General features: G+C 44.7%; 1 protein-coding gene across 2 annotated transcripts in view; it reads left to right on the top strand.

Annotated features, from left to right (window-relative positions):
• The window catches only part of PDK2 (pyruvate dehydrogenase kinase 2), a 202,660-nt gene that overhangs the window by 14,660 nt on the left and 168,965 nt on the right, over nucleotides 1-19,035 (top strand). The window contains exon 2 of one of the 2 annotated variants that reach the window (XM_069634361.1): nucleotides 3,089-3,230. In XM_069634361.1, the coding sequence (XP_069490462.1) occupies nucleotides 3,089-3,230 (142 nt within the window). Of the gene's footprint in view, nucleotides 1-3,088; nucleotides 3,231-19,035 lie in introns of those variants that run through there. The other variant, XM_069634362.1, reaches the window with a different exon arrangement.

Raw genomic sequence — 19,035 nt, 5'->3', positions numbered from 1 at the left:
CATATGAGGGTTCAAGTTCTGTCTGTCGACCTTCCTTTCTTTCAATTTCTCTTGTCCTTTGACCATGCTTGCTCCAGATCTCCCCCAACTGACATCTCATGTCAGGAGAGCTGCCAAACTCTTGCCTCCTTATCTCTCTCCGGATGTCTCTTGACTTATGGCAATGTTGCTTCCAGGTTTTTCCCAACGGACATCTCATGTTAGGATAATTGTACCATGCTTGCAGTTTTATTCTACTTCGATTTGGTCGACATTCAAAAGTATTCTTCAAATACTTTCCCATTTGTGCATGTCTTTGGACCCTTTTACTCTTAGGCTGACTCACTGGTATACCGTGCTGTGGCTGCAAGAGTATTCTGCAGGGCTGACTGCCATGTCTATGCAGGGGTTCATTTAGTTCCTGTGTCAGTGTAGGACCTGCACAACTTTAAAGGGCCTCCTCTCTCCTGGCCCCGCTGCACTTCATTCAATTTCTCGTTGCTGGCATTTCTTTTCACTGGTCTAGAACGCTGCTGACCCGCTGCAGGCAGATGTTCACCGTTCTCCCCTTGGCTCTTCCCCTCTGGATTGCCTCTGCTGCCGGCCTTGCTTACCGGTTGGTGTACTCTGCAACCTTTCTCCTTGCTTCCTTCTCGATCTTCCAGATGTAGGCAACCTTTGTGTTTAAATGTCCCACACAGCTTGTTTGGTTTAAAAGAACTAGACTGTACCTCACACTTAGTCACGTTTCCTACCCATTGACTCCTTGTTCATCTTCTTCATCTTAGTACCTCAGGTATTATGAGAATTTAAGTCCATATACATTCTAGACTTCTCAAGCGAGATTCTTTAAATATTTTTTGGAATAGAGATTGTCGGAATAGAGATTGTCGGAATGATTAGAGGGTATGTGTAGGGATGTTGTGCCCAGGAGTCCTAGCCAGATCAAAATCTCTATAATAAAGGGATGTTCTATGTAAACCCTGCATAACTGAGGTGTAAATGTTATTATGTAATGCTGGGGGTTGGGGGGTTCATACACAGTGGTTTGGGTTTTAAGAGGGGAAGGATTTGCACAATGACAACAGGCCATCAGGTATTTAGGAATCCTGTGGTCCCCCTTCATATAGAGAGGACTACTGTGTCTCTCTTACAAAGGTCATCCCGTCTCCCTGACAGCCATCTCCTCCCATGGGATCCTCCCTCATAACACCACCCCTAGGTTCAGGATCAGATAGCGGATGCCTTCCCCTGGCCACATTGCAGGAGGCTTTAGGCTTGGGGTTAGTGATGACTCTACAGGATTAATCACACACCCCTCTTGACACTTCATCAATCCATGCATCAACCAAGCATCCAACAAAACCCAGGATCTCACTTTTGATATGAAGAAATTGTCATGTCTTCTGCCAAGCAACAACGTCCATCAAACCCACCCTGGATTTGTCTGAAGACATGACAAATGTCTTCATCTCGAAAGTGAGCACCATTAAATACTCAATCCGCCCAGCCAATACAGGAGTAATGGTCGCATACATAAACCTCTAACATAATCTGTTCCAATTTTGCATTGCCCCATTATTGTCATCATATTTCGTTGCCTACCGTGATGTTGATCCCCTGTGTCTCAAGGTGAGTTTGCTCACTGGTAGCCCACTGTCATGTTGGGCCCCCGCTTTGCGCGTGCTCCGAGGTTACTAATTGCAGTATGTGCTCTACTGTGATCTTTCTCATTCCTCGCTGGAAGGATGCCCTAAAGAGCCCATAAATCTCCAAACACTAACGTTCTCATTTTGCACGCTCAAACATGCTATCTGCAAACCAACTATGTCACTTACACTCAGCACTTTTAAAATATCGCTCTATAGAGCACTCTATACCCCTTCCAATGCATCCTAGCAACGTGGGCACACATCTGATCATAAATGCCTCTTGCCCTCAGCACAGACCATCTGGAAACGGACCAGCATACAGAGCTCTGTCTACTGAATGTCTGTACACTCCAACACATCGCAACGCCATTTGCCCCCCCCCCCAACCCCCCCAGTAACCCATCTACTCTCTTCAGATCTGGCAGAGTGCCTGGAAACCATGCAAAAGTCAGCGCTGCACAGTATAAATCCCAGTAACATAACGATACTTGCTATGAGGCTTTACCCATGTTTTTGTATGTGGGCACAACTGTTCCTTTTAGTCTGATGTTTCAACTGCTTCCTGTGCACTCCTCACCATTCCACCTATGCTCTCCCTGTTGCCTCTTACAAGAGAAACCCAAGATCACTCTCCAACTTGTTGGCCCCTTCTGTTCACCCTGCAGTAATTCTTAGCAACTGTTGTGGCACTGAGTAAACGTTCCTTCCCTCGAGTGAAAGCCCTTAGCCATGTGGTTCATAGAAACCAAACCTAGAAGGGGGCTACCCCATATTCTTGTTGGCTCTGGCAACCCCCAAAATATCAAGAGATGGCAAAGCATTCTTTGTCTCAGTGCAACTGGCACCCATTTTCAGTTCCGGAAGAGATTGATGAACTGACTTTTATCTTTCTACAGTTCTGCTCAGAAATCCCCCGTCTTTGGCATGGATCGCGTTATTTATATGAAATGAATGCTAATTATAAGTGTACTAAATAAAGAGATCTGTGGGACTAACTTTACAGAATGTCTAGGTATAGGGAATGCTGAAGGTGGTGCGATCTTGAAGGGGAGTTGGGCATGCATAAATTGTGGATAGAGCAATAGCGAATTGCATGTAAAGGCCTGCATTTGTGGGGACAGTGTTAACCATGTGAAACAAAGTGCGGTGCAGGACGAGATGGTTGCAGTATTGGACGAGAGTGGGATTGTCTAAAGGACCAATGTGGTACATGGGCTGCAGTGCACAGGGTCAAAATGCATCTTGCTTGGAGACACGAAATGGCTGCGCCCTGGAACTGAGGAGCTAGGCGTACTTTGGGACTGCAAGGTGCCATGCAGAACACAGCTGATTATTGCAGGGGACAGTGGTCTGTGGTGTGGGGCTGGAGATGTGCAATGTAAGGGATTCAGTATGCAATCAACAAAGGGCATCAAAGGCTCAAGATGTTCAGCTTCTCATGCCTCTATCTCATCTAGGGTCCAGCAATGCCTGCGAGAAGACATCCTTTTCCTTCCTGCGCCAGGAACTGCCTGTTCGACTTGCCAACATCATGAAGGAGATCAATTTACTGCCCGACCGGCTGTTGGGCACACCATCTGTCCAACTGGTGCAGAGCTGGTGAGTGCTTTAATCTTGTCTCTCAGTCCCATATTCCCTTCTGCACCACTTCTCCTAGGCCACCGTGCACCCTCCCATGCATTTTCCCACATCCTTCAGCATGTCAGCCAGGAGATCTAGTCAATGTGAAGATCCACACTATTCCCCTTTCTCATTATCCTTACCCTTCTCCCAAAACCACCACTTGGTGCTCACAGACACCTATTCAATATTCTGGAGATCAAACGGTTAAATGACTAGTTACCGAGATTTAAGACTGGCCAGTTTAAGATGAAATATTTTTTCTAGGTTCTAATCCGTGTGCATGTGTTCTGCATGTAAAGCTTAGCAGACCCCTCCACTGTAGACACTTAGGGTTGATAGGCTAATTTTGAAAAGCCTGTTCCCCTTCAGCACAGTAACTAAATGAATTTGACTCGACCCCATGGAAAAATCGGTCCAGCGGTCACATAGTCACTGATAAAGCAATCCTCTGTACGCCTGAACGCCCTAAGCTGCATGGCTAGTATAATATCTTTAAACTAGTCCTCTGTGCTAGTAATGTAATAAAAACTCACAGCCATATATCATGCTCGTACCCTATTATTGAAATGTAAATCTTCTCAGCAACAATCCTGATGTTCATTTAATATCTATTTAAAATATACACACATATATATATATATATATATATATATATATATATATATATATATATATATATATATATATTGTATATATAGATCGATTTACCAACATAGAAAACGTTGATGACTGCAGCTCTGTAAAGAGGATGTTACCCATCCATTCTCATATGAGGTTAACTTCCGACAGTCTGCCCCCTACATTTTACAAATGTGATTGAGCGCTATATATAAAGCGCAGATTCCTATAAATATGTTTGAATCTATTTTATGTGGGCTGGAAGATCATGGCCGAGGATTAGTTATTTCAGTATCGTAAAAATGAGAATTCAATGGGTGTACGGGTGCTTGGAGGGCGCTGTCGCTCATCTTCCAGCAAAGGGTTCTTTGGGTTTCATTATGATTATTGTTGCAACAGCGAAAACGTGCAATTTAAAATACAAGTTAATTGTGATTTGTGACTGCATAGTTGTTTTCATTGCGGATAAATCCCCCATATACCCAATGCATCAGCCCATGCGAGCCCAACTCTTAATTAGTTGTGTGTTTTTCTTTTTTAAACAGTCATTTAAAATGCCACGATTTGATCATTACCAAAGTACCCATATAAACACACTTTTTTGCTTATCTCCTAATTAGAAATTGTTCACTATGAGTCAGACATCGTGGCCCTTTTGTAAATACTGAGCTTTGTACCGGGACGTCATTTCACCAAAATGCCAGAGCTAGCGGAAGTGACATCACATGACCCTTTACCCCCTGATGACATCACAGGAAGTGATGTTATTTGACCCCACCCCAAAGTGATATCGAGGGAAGCGATGGAACACGACTTTTCCCCGTTGACAAAACAGGAAGTGGCATCACATAGCATTGTACACTACGAAAAATATGGGCACGATATCACTATAATGTGATGTTCATTTCATACAAGAATGGATCGCCATATGTATCGTTAAGATCAGTGTGTATAGGCCCATATTACCAAATTACTGTGAATGCAAGCAGACGTCCATGACCAAATGATAATGATGTGTTATTATATAGCACTTACGCTTTAGCGCTTTATATAGAAAAAATATACACCCAATATCACCCAACCTGTGTTGGTACTCATTTATCGACCTCAGAAGGATGAAAGGCTGAGTTGAGGCGTTCAAGAACAGACTACATCAGTGACCCACCTACTGAAGCGTGCCTGAAATAAACCTTTAATGAGTCTAGCAATTATTGTACAGAATTGCAGAAAGACACATTATTTGGTGTTTCTATAATTTCTTATTTAGGGTCAGTGCCGAAAGTGTTAGACTTGTGGCACTCTTTTGCTCTTATTTTTCTTCTTTAAGGAGCCTGAAAAAGAAAGCCACCAGCCACTCCAGAAGTAAAGAGCCACATGGTGCTGGCCACAGCCCAGGAGCGTGCATTACAAACATTTTTTATTTTTTTTTAATTTTTTTAAGAGGTCGCGAGGGAGACCACAGAGGTTGCAGTTGCAACCTCTGGCGACCCCTAAATGACGTCCCTGGCTTTGTATTACCAGTCCAGACAATGGTCCTCGTTTATTTAGTGGCTGTATGTAGTGGGGGCTGGGGGAGGGTGGGTGGAGTTGCACGAAGTCACCTTGGCATTAAGTTTAAGCTGTGACCACAAAGTCATAACGTAAACTGGATCTTACGGGGGAGCAATGTCCGTTTTACGAATTTTGAGGTGATAGTCTAAAGTTCTAGTGCAATCTTTGAAACGATTAGCTTTGTGGTTGGTGGGTGACATACGGATGTACTTTTCTTTAAATATAGTGTGCCTTCCCAAAACCTTAAATGGGTAGGTTTTCCTTAAACTTCATTTGTAGAAGTAGACGGCCACCCTTTTTCTTTTTAACTTGCAAAGCGTGGAACTGTTACCATACAAACCAGGGCCTGGGAAGAGCAAAGAGCCGCATAGCTACTCTTTGTTTGTAGTCCGTTTTCAGTTTGCATTGCTTTTTCCTTTCACCTAGGTTTTTGTGTGCGCATGCTCGGTAGTCGGTGACCTTTCCTCTACTTTCTGTTCACGTGGCAGTTAATCTAACGTTCGAAGTGATGCTGCGGACGTGCGGCTTACACGCGCCCCTCTAGGGAGGCATCGAAGACAATGTAAAGCGATAAAGGAATGAGCGGAGCTGTCGTCACAGAACTCTGTTGCAGGCATAATAAAAGCGTGCTGACCATCTTAAAATGCATTTACGTGGTTAATAGTTTAGCCAAAATGCAGATTCAAGTATTTTAAGCCATGCCGTTTAAAGCATCATTGTATTTGTTGGATGTAAACGGTAAAACATTAGTGGAAGGCCACATTTCTCTCCTCCCAAACAAAATGTCTTTTCTGGGGTACCAGGTCATACGAAATGTAGGAATTCTGCACAAATTAATCAAGTGCACATTTTACATTTGTGCATTATTTTTCTGTGCGTTTTTAGCGTGTACTCTGCATGATTTTTCTAAAACGATGTTATTGAATTATTTTCTATTTTTCATCGTGTGATGTTCTAAAATTCAGTTTTCCCAAAAATGTGTTGCATTGATCAATTTATGCATTCTCTCTTCGGTGGACTAAAAAGTGTGTTTATTTTCTTTTTTCCCTGCACCCTCCGTTTTGCTTGTATCTTTTTATTTATCTCAAAGTTTCAGCCTCCCTCATAACGACTTCCACTAACCAAACACTTCTCTACCTTCCTCCTTGGTCCCCGTTTACTGTGGTGGAACACATTTATTCCTTGGTTTTCCCTATATACCCCTGTGCCCCTCAGGGCAGGGCTGAGTTTTAGCTTCATACCCATTTGCTTGCTAATCCAAACCCTGTTCTGCCACCCCACAGACCTGGAATTCATCCTGTATAGATCAGATAGGGGTCCTTGGCCGCAGCATTTTGTGTATTCCTCCTTATTGTGTCGTGCATATATTGATTGTTGTACCCCATACAACCAACGATTGTTGCACGCCTTAAATTTGTGTTATCCTATAGATTTTCCTCGAGTATTCCTTCCCATGTACTGATGGCTGCATCTCATGTAACTCTCCTTGATTGTTTAATACCACACATTTCGTCTCGATTCTTGATTATTGCAGCTATGTATGACTCCTTGATTATTTCACCCCATGTATTTAGGCGGTTACCGAAGGGAATGTGCCGGTAACGGCCCCCCACCCAAGATAAGGGCTTGAGCGCAGTGAAGTTCCCTTAATGCAGTCAGCCTTTCCCCAAGAGTCCTATCGCCATTTTCACCTGTGTAGTTGATACCAGAGTGCTAATGATGTGTTTAAATAAAAAGAAATCTTACCTTGTGCGTCTGGCATATTTGTCTAGTCTGTTTTCCATGCTGATGACCATGACGTCGTCAACACAGAAACCGGTCTGGGGGGGGGCGGGGGGGAGTGCAGTGTAGGGCCACAAGATACAATTTGAAAAAAAAAAAGTTTTCTTTACAAAGATATTGAAACATAACCTTAGCACAAGCATGTGAGCAAGGTGGGTGCTAAAGGGTGAGGGAGGAGCGGGGAAGGGGGCGCATGCTAACTGCACTCGGGCTGCTCGGAACTTGGGCTTATATCAGCAAATACAGCCTGCATTCAGAGCTTCCAGATTGACCTGCGCTCCTTCCAGGGGGCTAATGATTGTTACATACCACAAACTTCTCTTCATTACATCCCGTTTATTGCGCCTCGCCTGTTGTATCCCATATATTGAATGTTTTGCATTTTTATTTCTTTGGTCCATCCCCTGGATTACTTATTGATTGGAAGTGAGGCAGACGTGTGCTTTACTGGCTGACCCCTATTTTGGAAGGAAAAATAATACTGCACCTTTAATTTTTCCCCCCTCCCTGCAAATGACCTTTTCATAGCGGGGGGAGGGGCGTGCGTGCGTGTGAGTGTGTGTGAGAGAGAGACACCTCGCTTTTTAAAAGGAAAGGGTGGCATCCGTGGGCATTCAGATGTTGGGCTTTGGGGCCTGGGGCGGTGGTGTAGATCAACCTTACTGGCAGCGTTTCTTCAAATTTCTGGGGGGGGCGGGGGGAGGAAGTACGTTTGGAAGCACTACTAGTCTGTGCGTACATTTTTCGTGTCCGCTGCTGAGTCCCTGTGACGACCGTGACGAGGAGGAGGTCTCGGTGGATTCGCTTCACTCCCCGCGGGATGCTTCCTGCAATCTAAGTATCTCTGCGGTAGTCCCTTAGCGACGCTGGAAGCAAAAATTGATGCTCTGCTACAGCTTTGCTCTAACATGGCGGAAGAGCAGTTGGGCCTAAAGGAGGGCCTGTCTAAAGCGATTGAGAGAATTCTTCAGGCTTCTTCGAAGGCTGGTAGCCAGGTGAATATAGGAGTTGCTTTGGCGGCAGTGAGTGGGGGATTAGTACTCCCCATCCGCTCCATCCCCTTTGGCTCCTTAGCTAACAGCCCCTCCTGACATCGAACTCAATCTGGCACATGGCGCTATGAGTTTGGGCCCCTCGTGGGCCATGTCTTCTATCCAGCAACCGAAGACCAAAACAAGGTCCTAAGGGGTAAACGAGCTCATATGGGCCCATGTCATGTCCAATTATTGAAGGAACGGGGCAAGATGGTGGCAAGGGGGATGGGCAATGGAGAAGTGCGACGGGTATGCTTGCAGGGCCCCCTGAATGACTGGCTTGGTCATTCAATGGGGAGGCTGAACCTCAGAATATGCCTGGGCGGTCCGTTCATTCACAGTCCGTATCGGTGGCTCCAGCCCCCCATCGGCTCCGGAACTGCTCCCCTGACCCCACCAACTGCATGACCAAACAAAATCCTCTCCGGCCTTACTTCTTGTTCGCCCCTTTATTGAAATCATGTGTGAAGGGTCAGTGCCCCTTGTACCAAACACACAGCCCGTGTTATAGGGCCCCTAGGGCAGAATCTCTGTCCACGCAGAGGGGTATAACGGAGGTACAACCGGGGAAAGGGTCCTTCAGGATTTTCTCGGCCCTTCGCTCAGCACACAATCAATCGAGAGACTTGGCTAGAAAGAGTGGAGCAGTTGAGACCTAGTTCTCTTGACAACATGGGCAAAAAAATGGATGTAGCTTGGTATAAGGACTTGTTACAGATCAAGTTTGTGGAGATCAACCCCACAGCACTTAGCCTATTTTCGAACATGGTTGCTGGGGTTATTGTATCTTATTCCGGACCTCTGCACCAACCAAGGACATATGTAAATTGGAATTGCCTCGTCTGGAGAATGTGCTCAATTGGTCTTTAGTAACTTTTATTTCACCATTGGTGGTGGAACGTATATATAAATATTTCGAGGCTTTACACCACCTGGGTTTTGAAATTATGGTTTTCCATCCCTCAGGCCAAGGTGACCGATCACTTCCCTAGTTCCCAGCCCATAAATCTCTTAAAGGCGACAAGTCAGCTTAAGGGGAACCAGCTCACCATGAGACAGCATGGCCAATGGCTCCAGGTTGAGCACCAACGGTGTTGACCGATTTAGCAAGTGGCGGTGAGGAACTTGACCCTGCTGTCCTGAATTTCTAGAGGCCACAATTCCCTTATAAATAATCTAGAGTCTTTGGCAGTCTTAAAGAATGTACAGTGTTTTTGTCTCCAGGAGACATGGTTATGTTCCTCCTTTGTTCTTTATGGATATACAACTCTTTTCCGCCCCTCTCTTCTGCCGCTGAAGGGCCGCCCAAAAAGTGGCTTGTAACATTTCTGAATATTCTCCCTCCAGGCCACATGGAAATGTCCTGGTGGCTCGTACGAAAGATCTTTGGCCTGGCCAAGATACTCTGGTGGCCACGTTACTCTGGTGGCCACATTATATGACCCAACTGGTGGGGGACATGGCCGTGGGGTTGGCGGTGGAGACGTTTCATTGCTGGCTGATGCAGTGTCCCAAGGGTGCAATTGACTTGACTGAACACTTTAATGCCGATTTATAGGCAGCTGCAACACTGGAGAGTGAGGTGGGGCAAGAGGGGTATGCCTTGGTGTGGAGCTCGGAGTTCTGGCTGAATTTGAACTCATGCCTCTGGTGGTGATTGGGGATGGAACACAGTCCATCCGGTCAAACGGACAGTATAGTATTTACATCGATTTCAGCTTCACTAATCACAGCCTGGCTAAATTTACCCCTGAACTTGTGGTCCGGGATACATCGGCTAGTGACCATTGTATGTTGTACATGAATTGGTTGGGACCAGAAACAGTTCCTGATACCAGATTGAGCCACAACAAATATTAACTAGGAAGGAGAAACTCAAATCATAACCGCTACCAGGACAAGTTACTAGAGTTGGATGAGGGCATATAGATTCTCGGAGAATAATGCAGGCTGGAAACGTTTTAACCACCTAATAAAGACCCACGATTCAAAGAGGTTTTGGCACCTAATCCGCAACTATGGGGCGGGTGAGGGGGCCGGAGAGCTCTCTGGTTATCGGCAGAGCTTTGGGGCCAGCATATTGAGAAATTGTATGGGTGGGAGGGGAGGTGCCCCTCGTGTGGGGGAGGCTTCAGAATCCAAGTCTGATTCAATGGTAGGCCGGCACATAAGGGAGGCCGACCTGGTGTTCAGTATTAGCAGGTTGAAGGTACCTGGGCCACTGGCCCTGATGGACTATGCAATCTGGTCATAAAGGGTGACCTGCAATGGTGGGCATCGTTTTTGCATCAACTGTTTAATTAGATTTGTGATTCTGGTGTTATTTCGCCCACTTGGTAAGCCTAAATTCTGATTCCCGTCCACAAGAAGGGTCTGTGTGACCAACCGGCTAATTGCAGGCTACTGGCAATGTTGGATTGCAGCTCCATGTTATTTGCTGGCTTGCAAATGTAGCGGTTGTCCTCGTGGGCCAGAGAGAAGGGTCTATTAAATTTCCAGCAGACGGCTTTTGGGAATGGGTGTGGTGCCTCCCACTCCATTTGGGCTGTGCTAAAATTGATGTCGGATACCTAGAGCTACCCACGCTTTATCGATTATTCGGCCACTCTTTTGATAGTGTAATAAGAGTGAAACTATGGAAAAAGTTGGCACGATGGGGCACAGATTCTTTGCTCTTGTATTTTCTCAAGGCTTTGTACAGTGACGCCCAGGTCAGGGTTAGATTATCACAAGAATGGGGAGCTTTCTGGTCCATTCTTTACAAAGCAAGGGCTGAAGCAGGGGTGTCCCTTAGCCCCCTCTGCTTTTCAACCTGTATATTTCTGATTTGCTCTGGCCATTGACAATCACCCGCCGTGGTATGGCAGGGAGGCTATTCCCTGCATGATGTACACCGATGATAGTAATTTTAGACCGCACACCAGGTGGCCTGTAGAGATGTTGGCGAGGTCCTACTTTGTGGAGGTTGGCATAGCTAATCTCCCAAAGTCCTGGCTGGACTTTAATCTGGCGAAAACTGAGAAGTCCATACACCATGGGGCGGGATTAACATTGGACCATTTGGCTGGCCTCCACAAGTATGAGGTCTACTTGTATCAGACTTTTTCTATGGGCTCTCTGAAGTCTTACTTGCTAAAACGTAGGCTCACGGTCCTGATTAGATTCATACTTGTGCTTTGACTAAACACCCTACCGGTCTTTGAAAATACAGGGGCTTGAGAGGGAATTCCTGGACTTGAAAGGTTCTGTAGATTGTGTGCTAACCAGGCTGAAACACTTCGCCATATCTTGACCCAATGTGGCACTTTGAGCCTCGAGTATGGGAAACCTTACAACATTTACTCCCATACTTCGGATCAATTCTGGAGTTCAAATTTCAGCAAAGTCTCGTTAGTGACTGCTTCGTCAGCCTTTTATATATGGCAACGGGTCGTTAGGAAATGGTCCATGGAGATTTAAAGATAATTTAATTGTTTAAGAGGATTAATGATCGCATTTCGGCATGGATTGATTTTATTTGCCTCATCGAGATAGTTTTATGATGTCATCGGATTTTAAAGTGTGTAGGTCTTAATATGATGTGTGTATTGTATTTTATATGGTATCTTATTTTTCCTTTCTATGAATGAGTAGTGTAAAAGGTCACTAAATGTAACAAATGCAATTTAAAAAACGTATTATTACATTCATAGTGATTACTTTATTTTAGTGAAACACTTGCCTGTGTATAGGCGCTAATAAACAATACAATACCTCTCCTGATTGTCACCCATGCACTGCTGTTTCAGCCCAAACATTGATTGTTGCATCCCATATATTGTTTGATTGCTGCACGATAAACACTGCTCTTTGACTCTTGCCATGTCCACAGTGCCATTGGTTGGTGATCGTTTTATGGGGTCAATCTCTCTTTCCCCACTTAGCTTAGTTCCAGTTGTCCTTTATATTAAAGTTGCTCTTAGAACAGTTTTACACACCCTCTGCTACATCCTCCCAGTCCTAAAGGGCATACAGCACCACAGCGAGCAATCAAAAGTGTGACACAGGATGAACAGAGCCATCAACGCAGAAGTGAGGTTCAAGCCTTCATTACAGCACAACAGGTTTGAGGTATGTTTAACTCCTATATGGACAATGGTCCTTTAATAACAAAAAAGGGATAGTCTTCCCTTGAAATAGTCTAATTTAAATCGGAATGGAAGTGCACCAGAAGGTGCCAGGAGTGTGCCACTTAGCCACTGATTATCGTCACTGCTCTACGTGGTACGCTGACCATCATCCCCTTCAGCACCAACAAGCTTATAAGTATATATGGACTCTTAGAGAACGTTATAACACTGTGTTTAACTTTGTAATGTAGATATATACTGCTATTTGGGAACAAACTGAATTGATTGTTAAGCCCCGCCCACTTTAACAAGACCACCTATAAACGCTGCGACGCGGGCACCAGGAAAGTGCACTGGAAAGTGCCAGGAGTGTGCCGCTTTGCTGCTGAGCAAGAAGCAGCGAGCTCTCCTGACACTGCGACATACCCAGTATTTGCAAGAGTGGTAAGGTTTTGAATCGTTCCGTTAATGTCCCCTTGTAAAAGTGCTTTAAGATGTCTCTGGGCTTGTACTTGTTGAAATCGGGCATGCCGCAAGCTGCCTGGACTTCTATCCTCAAACAAAAGATTTCTCTGAGAAAGACTTTAGCGACAGCAGCTTTCAAAATGCGCTGTTTAAAGTCTCAAGCTCACCCGCATTCAATGTGGGAGGATATTAGAACCTATTGTCCTATTGACTTAGCGAATCCGCTACAAATCGAGGAAACACATAACTTAGTCCCTTTGCTTCAGGGAAAAACACAAATCATAGCCCTGCCCATGAACAAGCCTGCGCTCTCAACATGAAAACCTGAACTTAGTATATCTGATATCTATGACACAGATTTGGAAGCCGCTTTTCAAAATACGGAACGGCCGTCTATGGCTTCTGGTTCTGTCATCCCTGAAACTGCTGTACCTCTAACCAATAACAAAATGCCGGCGTGTACGGGAGCTGCGCGAAGCTTACAACACAGCGATAGCAGTTGTACATGCCGAACCAAATGTTCCCTTATTTATGAATCCAAATGAGGGAACAGCTTCAGACGTGGCAGAAGTCATGTTTGTTCATTATAATTCTGGGGACATAGTAGAATCGAGAGGAATGACTGGTGACAGCCCTCCATGCGATCACAATTCAGAGTCAATTCCTCTTGACACATCACAGAATACTTATACAGACCCTCATTATACATCGGTTTATAATTATCACAATTTACTGCAGTCACCCGTTATATTTGCACAATCAATACATCACTCGTCTGCTTTATCCTTGTCCTTTACTAATCCCACACTGAGGCGCTCAAACAGAATTGTACTAACGGACTGAAAAAAAAAAGTGTGAACGCACAAAAAAATCAGAAACAATGCTATCACCAAAGGTTCGAACACCAAAAATTCGAACCTTTGGTGGTAGCATGCATTGAAGGTAAATAAAAAAAAAGAAGAAAAAAAAAAGACTGGGGGGTTAGTGAGCGGGAGTTGGAGGGGACACCCCCGCTTCACAGCCGACATAAAAAAAAAAATAGGGGCTGCAGGGGTGTCCACGGAACACCCTGCTCACTATACTGTGTGGTATAGTGAGCAGGGGTTGCGGGGGACACCCCTGCAGCCTCCCGTTAAAAAAAGGTCCCTGCTGCGCCGGTTCCGGATCATGGAAGTGTAAGGGAACTGGCGCCTCAGGGAGTCGGCGTGTAAAAAAAGCTAGGAAGGGTTTGTTTATGTTGTGGGTGAAGGTGTGGGTTGGAGTTTGGTTGTGTAGGGGTTTTGAATGTGTGTTCACATGGGAAATGTACACCCTTTAGTGGTTTGTACATTTCACATGCAAACTTTTCCGTCGCGGGAAAATCTGCTGCGGTCGGTGCATGTAGATCCGCTCAAACATTCTCCCTACGAATTGCATCAATCAACACGTATATCAACCGTCATCATCTGACACTGCTGCTTCAAATAATACTCTTGCGGCTGGGAACACAGCGCTGCTATCTATTGCGAGGCTGTATGAAACTTTGGATCAGAAGAAAGCTCATCAGACAAACCTCATTACACGACAAAGCGTTTTACATGACTCAGTTTAAAACCATTGATCAGATGGATAATCGGGTATTGTGGTTCTCATTAACAAGCACACAAACGGATTCTATGTTTACAGAGAATCTTCGACTTAATAGTAAAGCAGATCCAAAAGGAGTCTTGATGCAGCAGCCTGACGACAGGGAATCTCTAGTGCCACGTCAAAAAGAAACACCCTCCAACGTATTTTAGATACGCAAACTGATGATACTGATATGCACAACTTGCCATTAAACAATCATCCTATTGTAATACCAAACATTAGTTTGTTCACAGGAATAACCCCCCCCCCAAAATAATACAGCAAAAGTTCTAAATACAAACTAAAAACCAAGTAGGATCTAATGTACAAATGCAATCCATGTGCTTTATTAATGCCCTAACTATGCCAATCAGACGGCGGGGAAAGTCTAAGTCAATAACTGCAGCAAATCTAGTTGCAGCTGCAAAGAAAAAGTCTAGCCAGGTAACCATGACTGCACGTACCCTACTATATAAACCTTTGGATCATCTCCAGAAACACATTGATGGAGGAAATTTAAATCTTCTAAACCAACTGCAAGCTGAAACGGAGAAGCCGATCTCTACGAATTTGTTCACGAATGATCAAACACAATGGCACATCAGCAAAGAGAAACTAATCAAACCATACAGGAGCAACTGTCATTGATAGTTCAAGCAAGGCCTATTCCCGTATTCTTAACGATTGACCAGATTCAAAAGTCTCTGGCGTCATAGATGTCGTTAAATCAAGGGTGTTTTTCTAATCTTAACTCTCTGGCTGTACCATCGTCTAATCCCACCCTGCGTGGACCTCACTAACAGTCAGCCACTAAGATACCTAAGCAAACTCAATCGACGACTACTCCAATTAGTAAGCAATTGCAGTGTAGGAACTCTGCAAGTTCTGCAACTCTGCAGAGTTACTTATACCATTTAAGCATACCAACAATGAACTTGCAGAGCAAGAGCATGCAACCAATGCAGAATTTGAAGCTGCAACAGTATAAAAGTTACCGTCACTTGTTGTTGTCCCGTCTCATTTTTAACCTTTACTTTCGTCCTGTATTTAGGATATTTAGGAAATATGGGCTGCTATTTCATTCATATGCGGATGATACTCAGCTGTATATTAGACTACAAAATAGTGAAGAGGTTTTTGAGAGAATTAATCAATGTATGAAAGAACTGAATGGATGGATGAATAGCCACCATTTACAACTAAATGCAGCAAAAACGGAAATCCTACTGTTCAGTCCAAAGAACAAAAAACCATTGGAAATGCTAAGTACTCCTCCACTGATTCTAGCGGAACAACTGCAATATGCAAAAAAAGTGAAGTGCAAGTAGGAGCTAAAGTGAAAACAGTTCACTTTGCACTATGATCACTACGAAAAATACTTCCCTATATTCCGATGGAAGACAGGGCAGTTGTGGTCGGGGCGATGACTAACCCCCACCAGGATTACTGCAATAATTTGCTAGCGGGGATCCCTCAAAAACAAATGGGTAGACTCCAAGAGCACAGAATGCAGCAGTAAGAGTAATTGGAAATTTGAAGAAAAGAGACCATGTGTCAGCAAAGCAGAGATCGCTCCACTGGTTGATGGTGGAAGACAGAATCAAATTTAAGATGGTTTTACAAAGGTAGCGGGCGCCCCTCTCTCGCAAGAACAGACATGATAACCTGTTCAGTGGTTATTAACCACTTGAGAGTTCGCAGCCACTGCTTTTACTCACTGTGCCTTTCACAGATGGGAAATATCCATTTGCATATCAGTCTTTGTCCTGCCCAGGGGCAGTCCAGCACCGAAATACAATGGCAATTTCAATCTGAACGAGAGTACCACCAGCAACCCCATACACGTGTTTCACCCTTGTTGGGGATCATCAGTGAGGTGAAGCTGATGCCTCTCTAAGCACAGTGAGAGGGAGACCACGTCTGGTTGCCCCCAGGAGACCTAGGGTTACCAACCCCAGGTTCCTTAAAAATAGTTTTACAAAGGTAGCGGGCGCCCCTCTCTCGCAAGAACAGACATGATAACCTGTTCAGTGGTTATTAACCACTTGAGAGTTCGCAGCCACTGCTTTTACATACTGTGCCTTTCACAGATGGGAAATATCCATTTGCATATCAGTCTTTGTCCTGCCCAGGGGCAGTCCAGCACCGAAATACAATGGCAATTTCAATCTGAACGAGAGTACCACCAGCAACCCCATACACGTGTTTCACCCTTGTTGGGGATCATCAGTGAGGTGAAGCTGATGCCTCTCTAAGCACAGTGAGAGGGAGACCACGTCTGGTTGCCCCCAGGAGACCTAGGGTTACCAATCCCAGGTTCCTTAAAAATAGTTTTACAAAGGTAGCGGGCGCCCCTCTCTCGCAAGAACAGACATGATAACCTGTTCAGTGGTTATTAACCACTTGAGAGTTCGCAGCCACTGCTTTTACTCACTGTGCCTTTCACAGATGGGAAATATCCATTTGCATATCAGTCTTTGTCCTGCCCAGGGGCAGTCCAGCACCGAAATACAATGGCAATTTCAATCTGAACGAGAGTACCACCAGCAACCCCATACACGTGTTTCACCCTTGTTGGGGATCATCAGTGAGGTGAAGCTGATGCCTCTCTAAGCACAGTGAGAGGGAGACCACGTCTGGTTGCCCCCAGGAGACCTAGGGTTACCAATCCCAGGTTCCTTAAAAATAGTTTTACAAAGGTAGCGGGCGCCCCTCTCTCGCAAGAACAGACATGATAACCTGTTCAGTGGTTATTAACCACTTGAGAGTTCGCAGCCACTGCTTTTACTCACTGTGCCTTTCACAGATGGGAAATATCCATTTGCATATCAGTCTTTGTCCTGCCCAGGGGCAGTCCAGCACCGAAATACAATGGCAATTTCAATCTGAACGAGAGTACCACCAGCAACCCCATACACGTGTTTCACCCTTGTTGGGGATCATCAGTGAGGTGAAGCTGATGCCTCTCTAAGCACAGTGAGAGGGAGACCACGTCTGGATGCCCCCAGGAGACCTAGGGTTACCAATCCCAGGTTCCTTAAAAATAGTTTTACAAAGGTAGCGGGCGCCCCTCTCTCGCAAGAACAGACATGATAACCTGTTCAGTGGTTATTAACCACTTGAGAGTTCGCAGCCACTGCTTTTACTCACTGTGCCTTTCACAGATGGGAAATATCCATTTGCATATCAGTCTTTGTCCTGCCCAGGGGCAGTCCAGCACCGAAATACAATGGCAATTTCAATCTGAACGAGAGTACCACCAGCAACCCCATACACGTGTTTCACCCTTGTTGGGGATCATCAGTGAGGTGAAGCTGATGCCTCTCTAAGCACAGTGAGAGGGAGACCACGTCTGGTTGCCCCCAGGAGACCTAGGGTTACCAATCCCAGGTTCCTTAAAAATAGTTTTACAAAGGTAGCGGGCGCCCCTCTCTCGCAAGAACAGACATAACAGACATGATAACCTGTTCAGTGGTTATTAACCACTTGAGAGTTCGCAGCCACTGCTTTTACTCACTGTGCCTTTCAAATTTAAGATGGCATGCCTAGTGTTTAAATGCATTAAAGGGCTTGCCCCTGCATATTTGGCTGATAAAATTGTATTATATCAGCCGAAAAGGAGTCTACGCTCAGAGGACAAGCTCTTACTCTGTACCCCACGAACAAAATGCATCTCACGAGGAGACAGAAGCTTTGGTGCCTATGGTCCTAAAGTTTGGAACCAACTCCCACTTGAAATTAGAAAATGTGAAACCCTGGACCTTTTTTTAGAAAGAGATTGAAAACATTTCTATTTAAATAAATGTGAAAAGTTAACTGTTAGAATGCCAGCTACACCAGACTCTTTGCTTATGAAACTTTGTTTTTTTTGTTCCAGTTATCATCTGCGCCTGAATACGGTTTATTCTGTCTGGTGCGCATAATAAATAATTCAAAGTCAAAAATGACTCTGATTTAACTACAGCCAGACTGTGGATCCGTTCTGTGGTATCGAACACATTATGGAAATTGAAATCACTATATGATTTAGGATTCCTGCTGTTATAGAACAATACGATCACAGATTTAAGTGCAGGGATGCATCAAACAGACAATTTACTCAGAGTTTATGGTTTAGAGGGACGCCATACTATTCCTGAATCTGTAAAACCAATTATGAAAACTGACTTGATGGCCAATTGCACGAGAACTCGGGCATATGGGACAATTCACTTGGTCTCCTGGAACTCACGAGGCTTCAGACATTTAATACATTCGAATACCAATGATTTACAAAAATTTGATAATTGCTATCCAAGAGACCTGGTTATCAGTCACCCCGGTGTGGGACTACTTTTGATATAGTAATAGTTCCAACGATAATGCCCGCCAAGGGCCATCTGATGGTAGGACTTAGTGGCAACAAGAATGCCCCAAAAATTTAATTTGGAATCATGGATGTCGCTAAAGCGCTTAAGTTCAACTAGTTAACATTAAGAGAGATACTTGCACAATTGCCCTTATAAACATCTACTGGGGGAGGGTTCAGCTGCAACCAGATAATTTACCTGAACAGGTAGAAAGCATTCTTGATCTCCTTGCCCTAGAAACGATGTTGACTCGCACAATAATACT

Source organism: Ambystoma mexicanum, chromosome 13 (genome assembly GCF_040938575.1).
Source record: "Ambystoma mexicanum isolate Mex_15411 chromosome 13, UKY_AmexF1_1, whole genome shotgun sequence".
In the NCBI taxonomy this organism is placed as follows: Eukaryota; Metazoa; Chordata; class Amphibia; order Caudata; family Ambystomatidae; genus Ambystoma; species Ambystoma mexicanum.
Note: the sequence above shows the minus strand (reverse complement) of the source record. Positions and strands in the feature narration are given on the sequence as shown.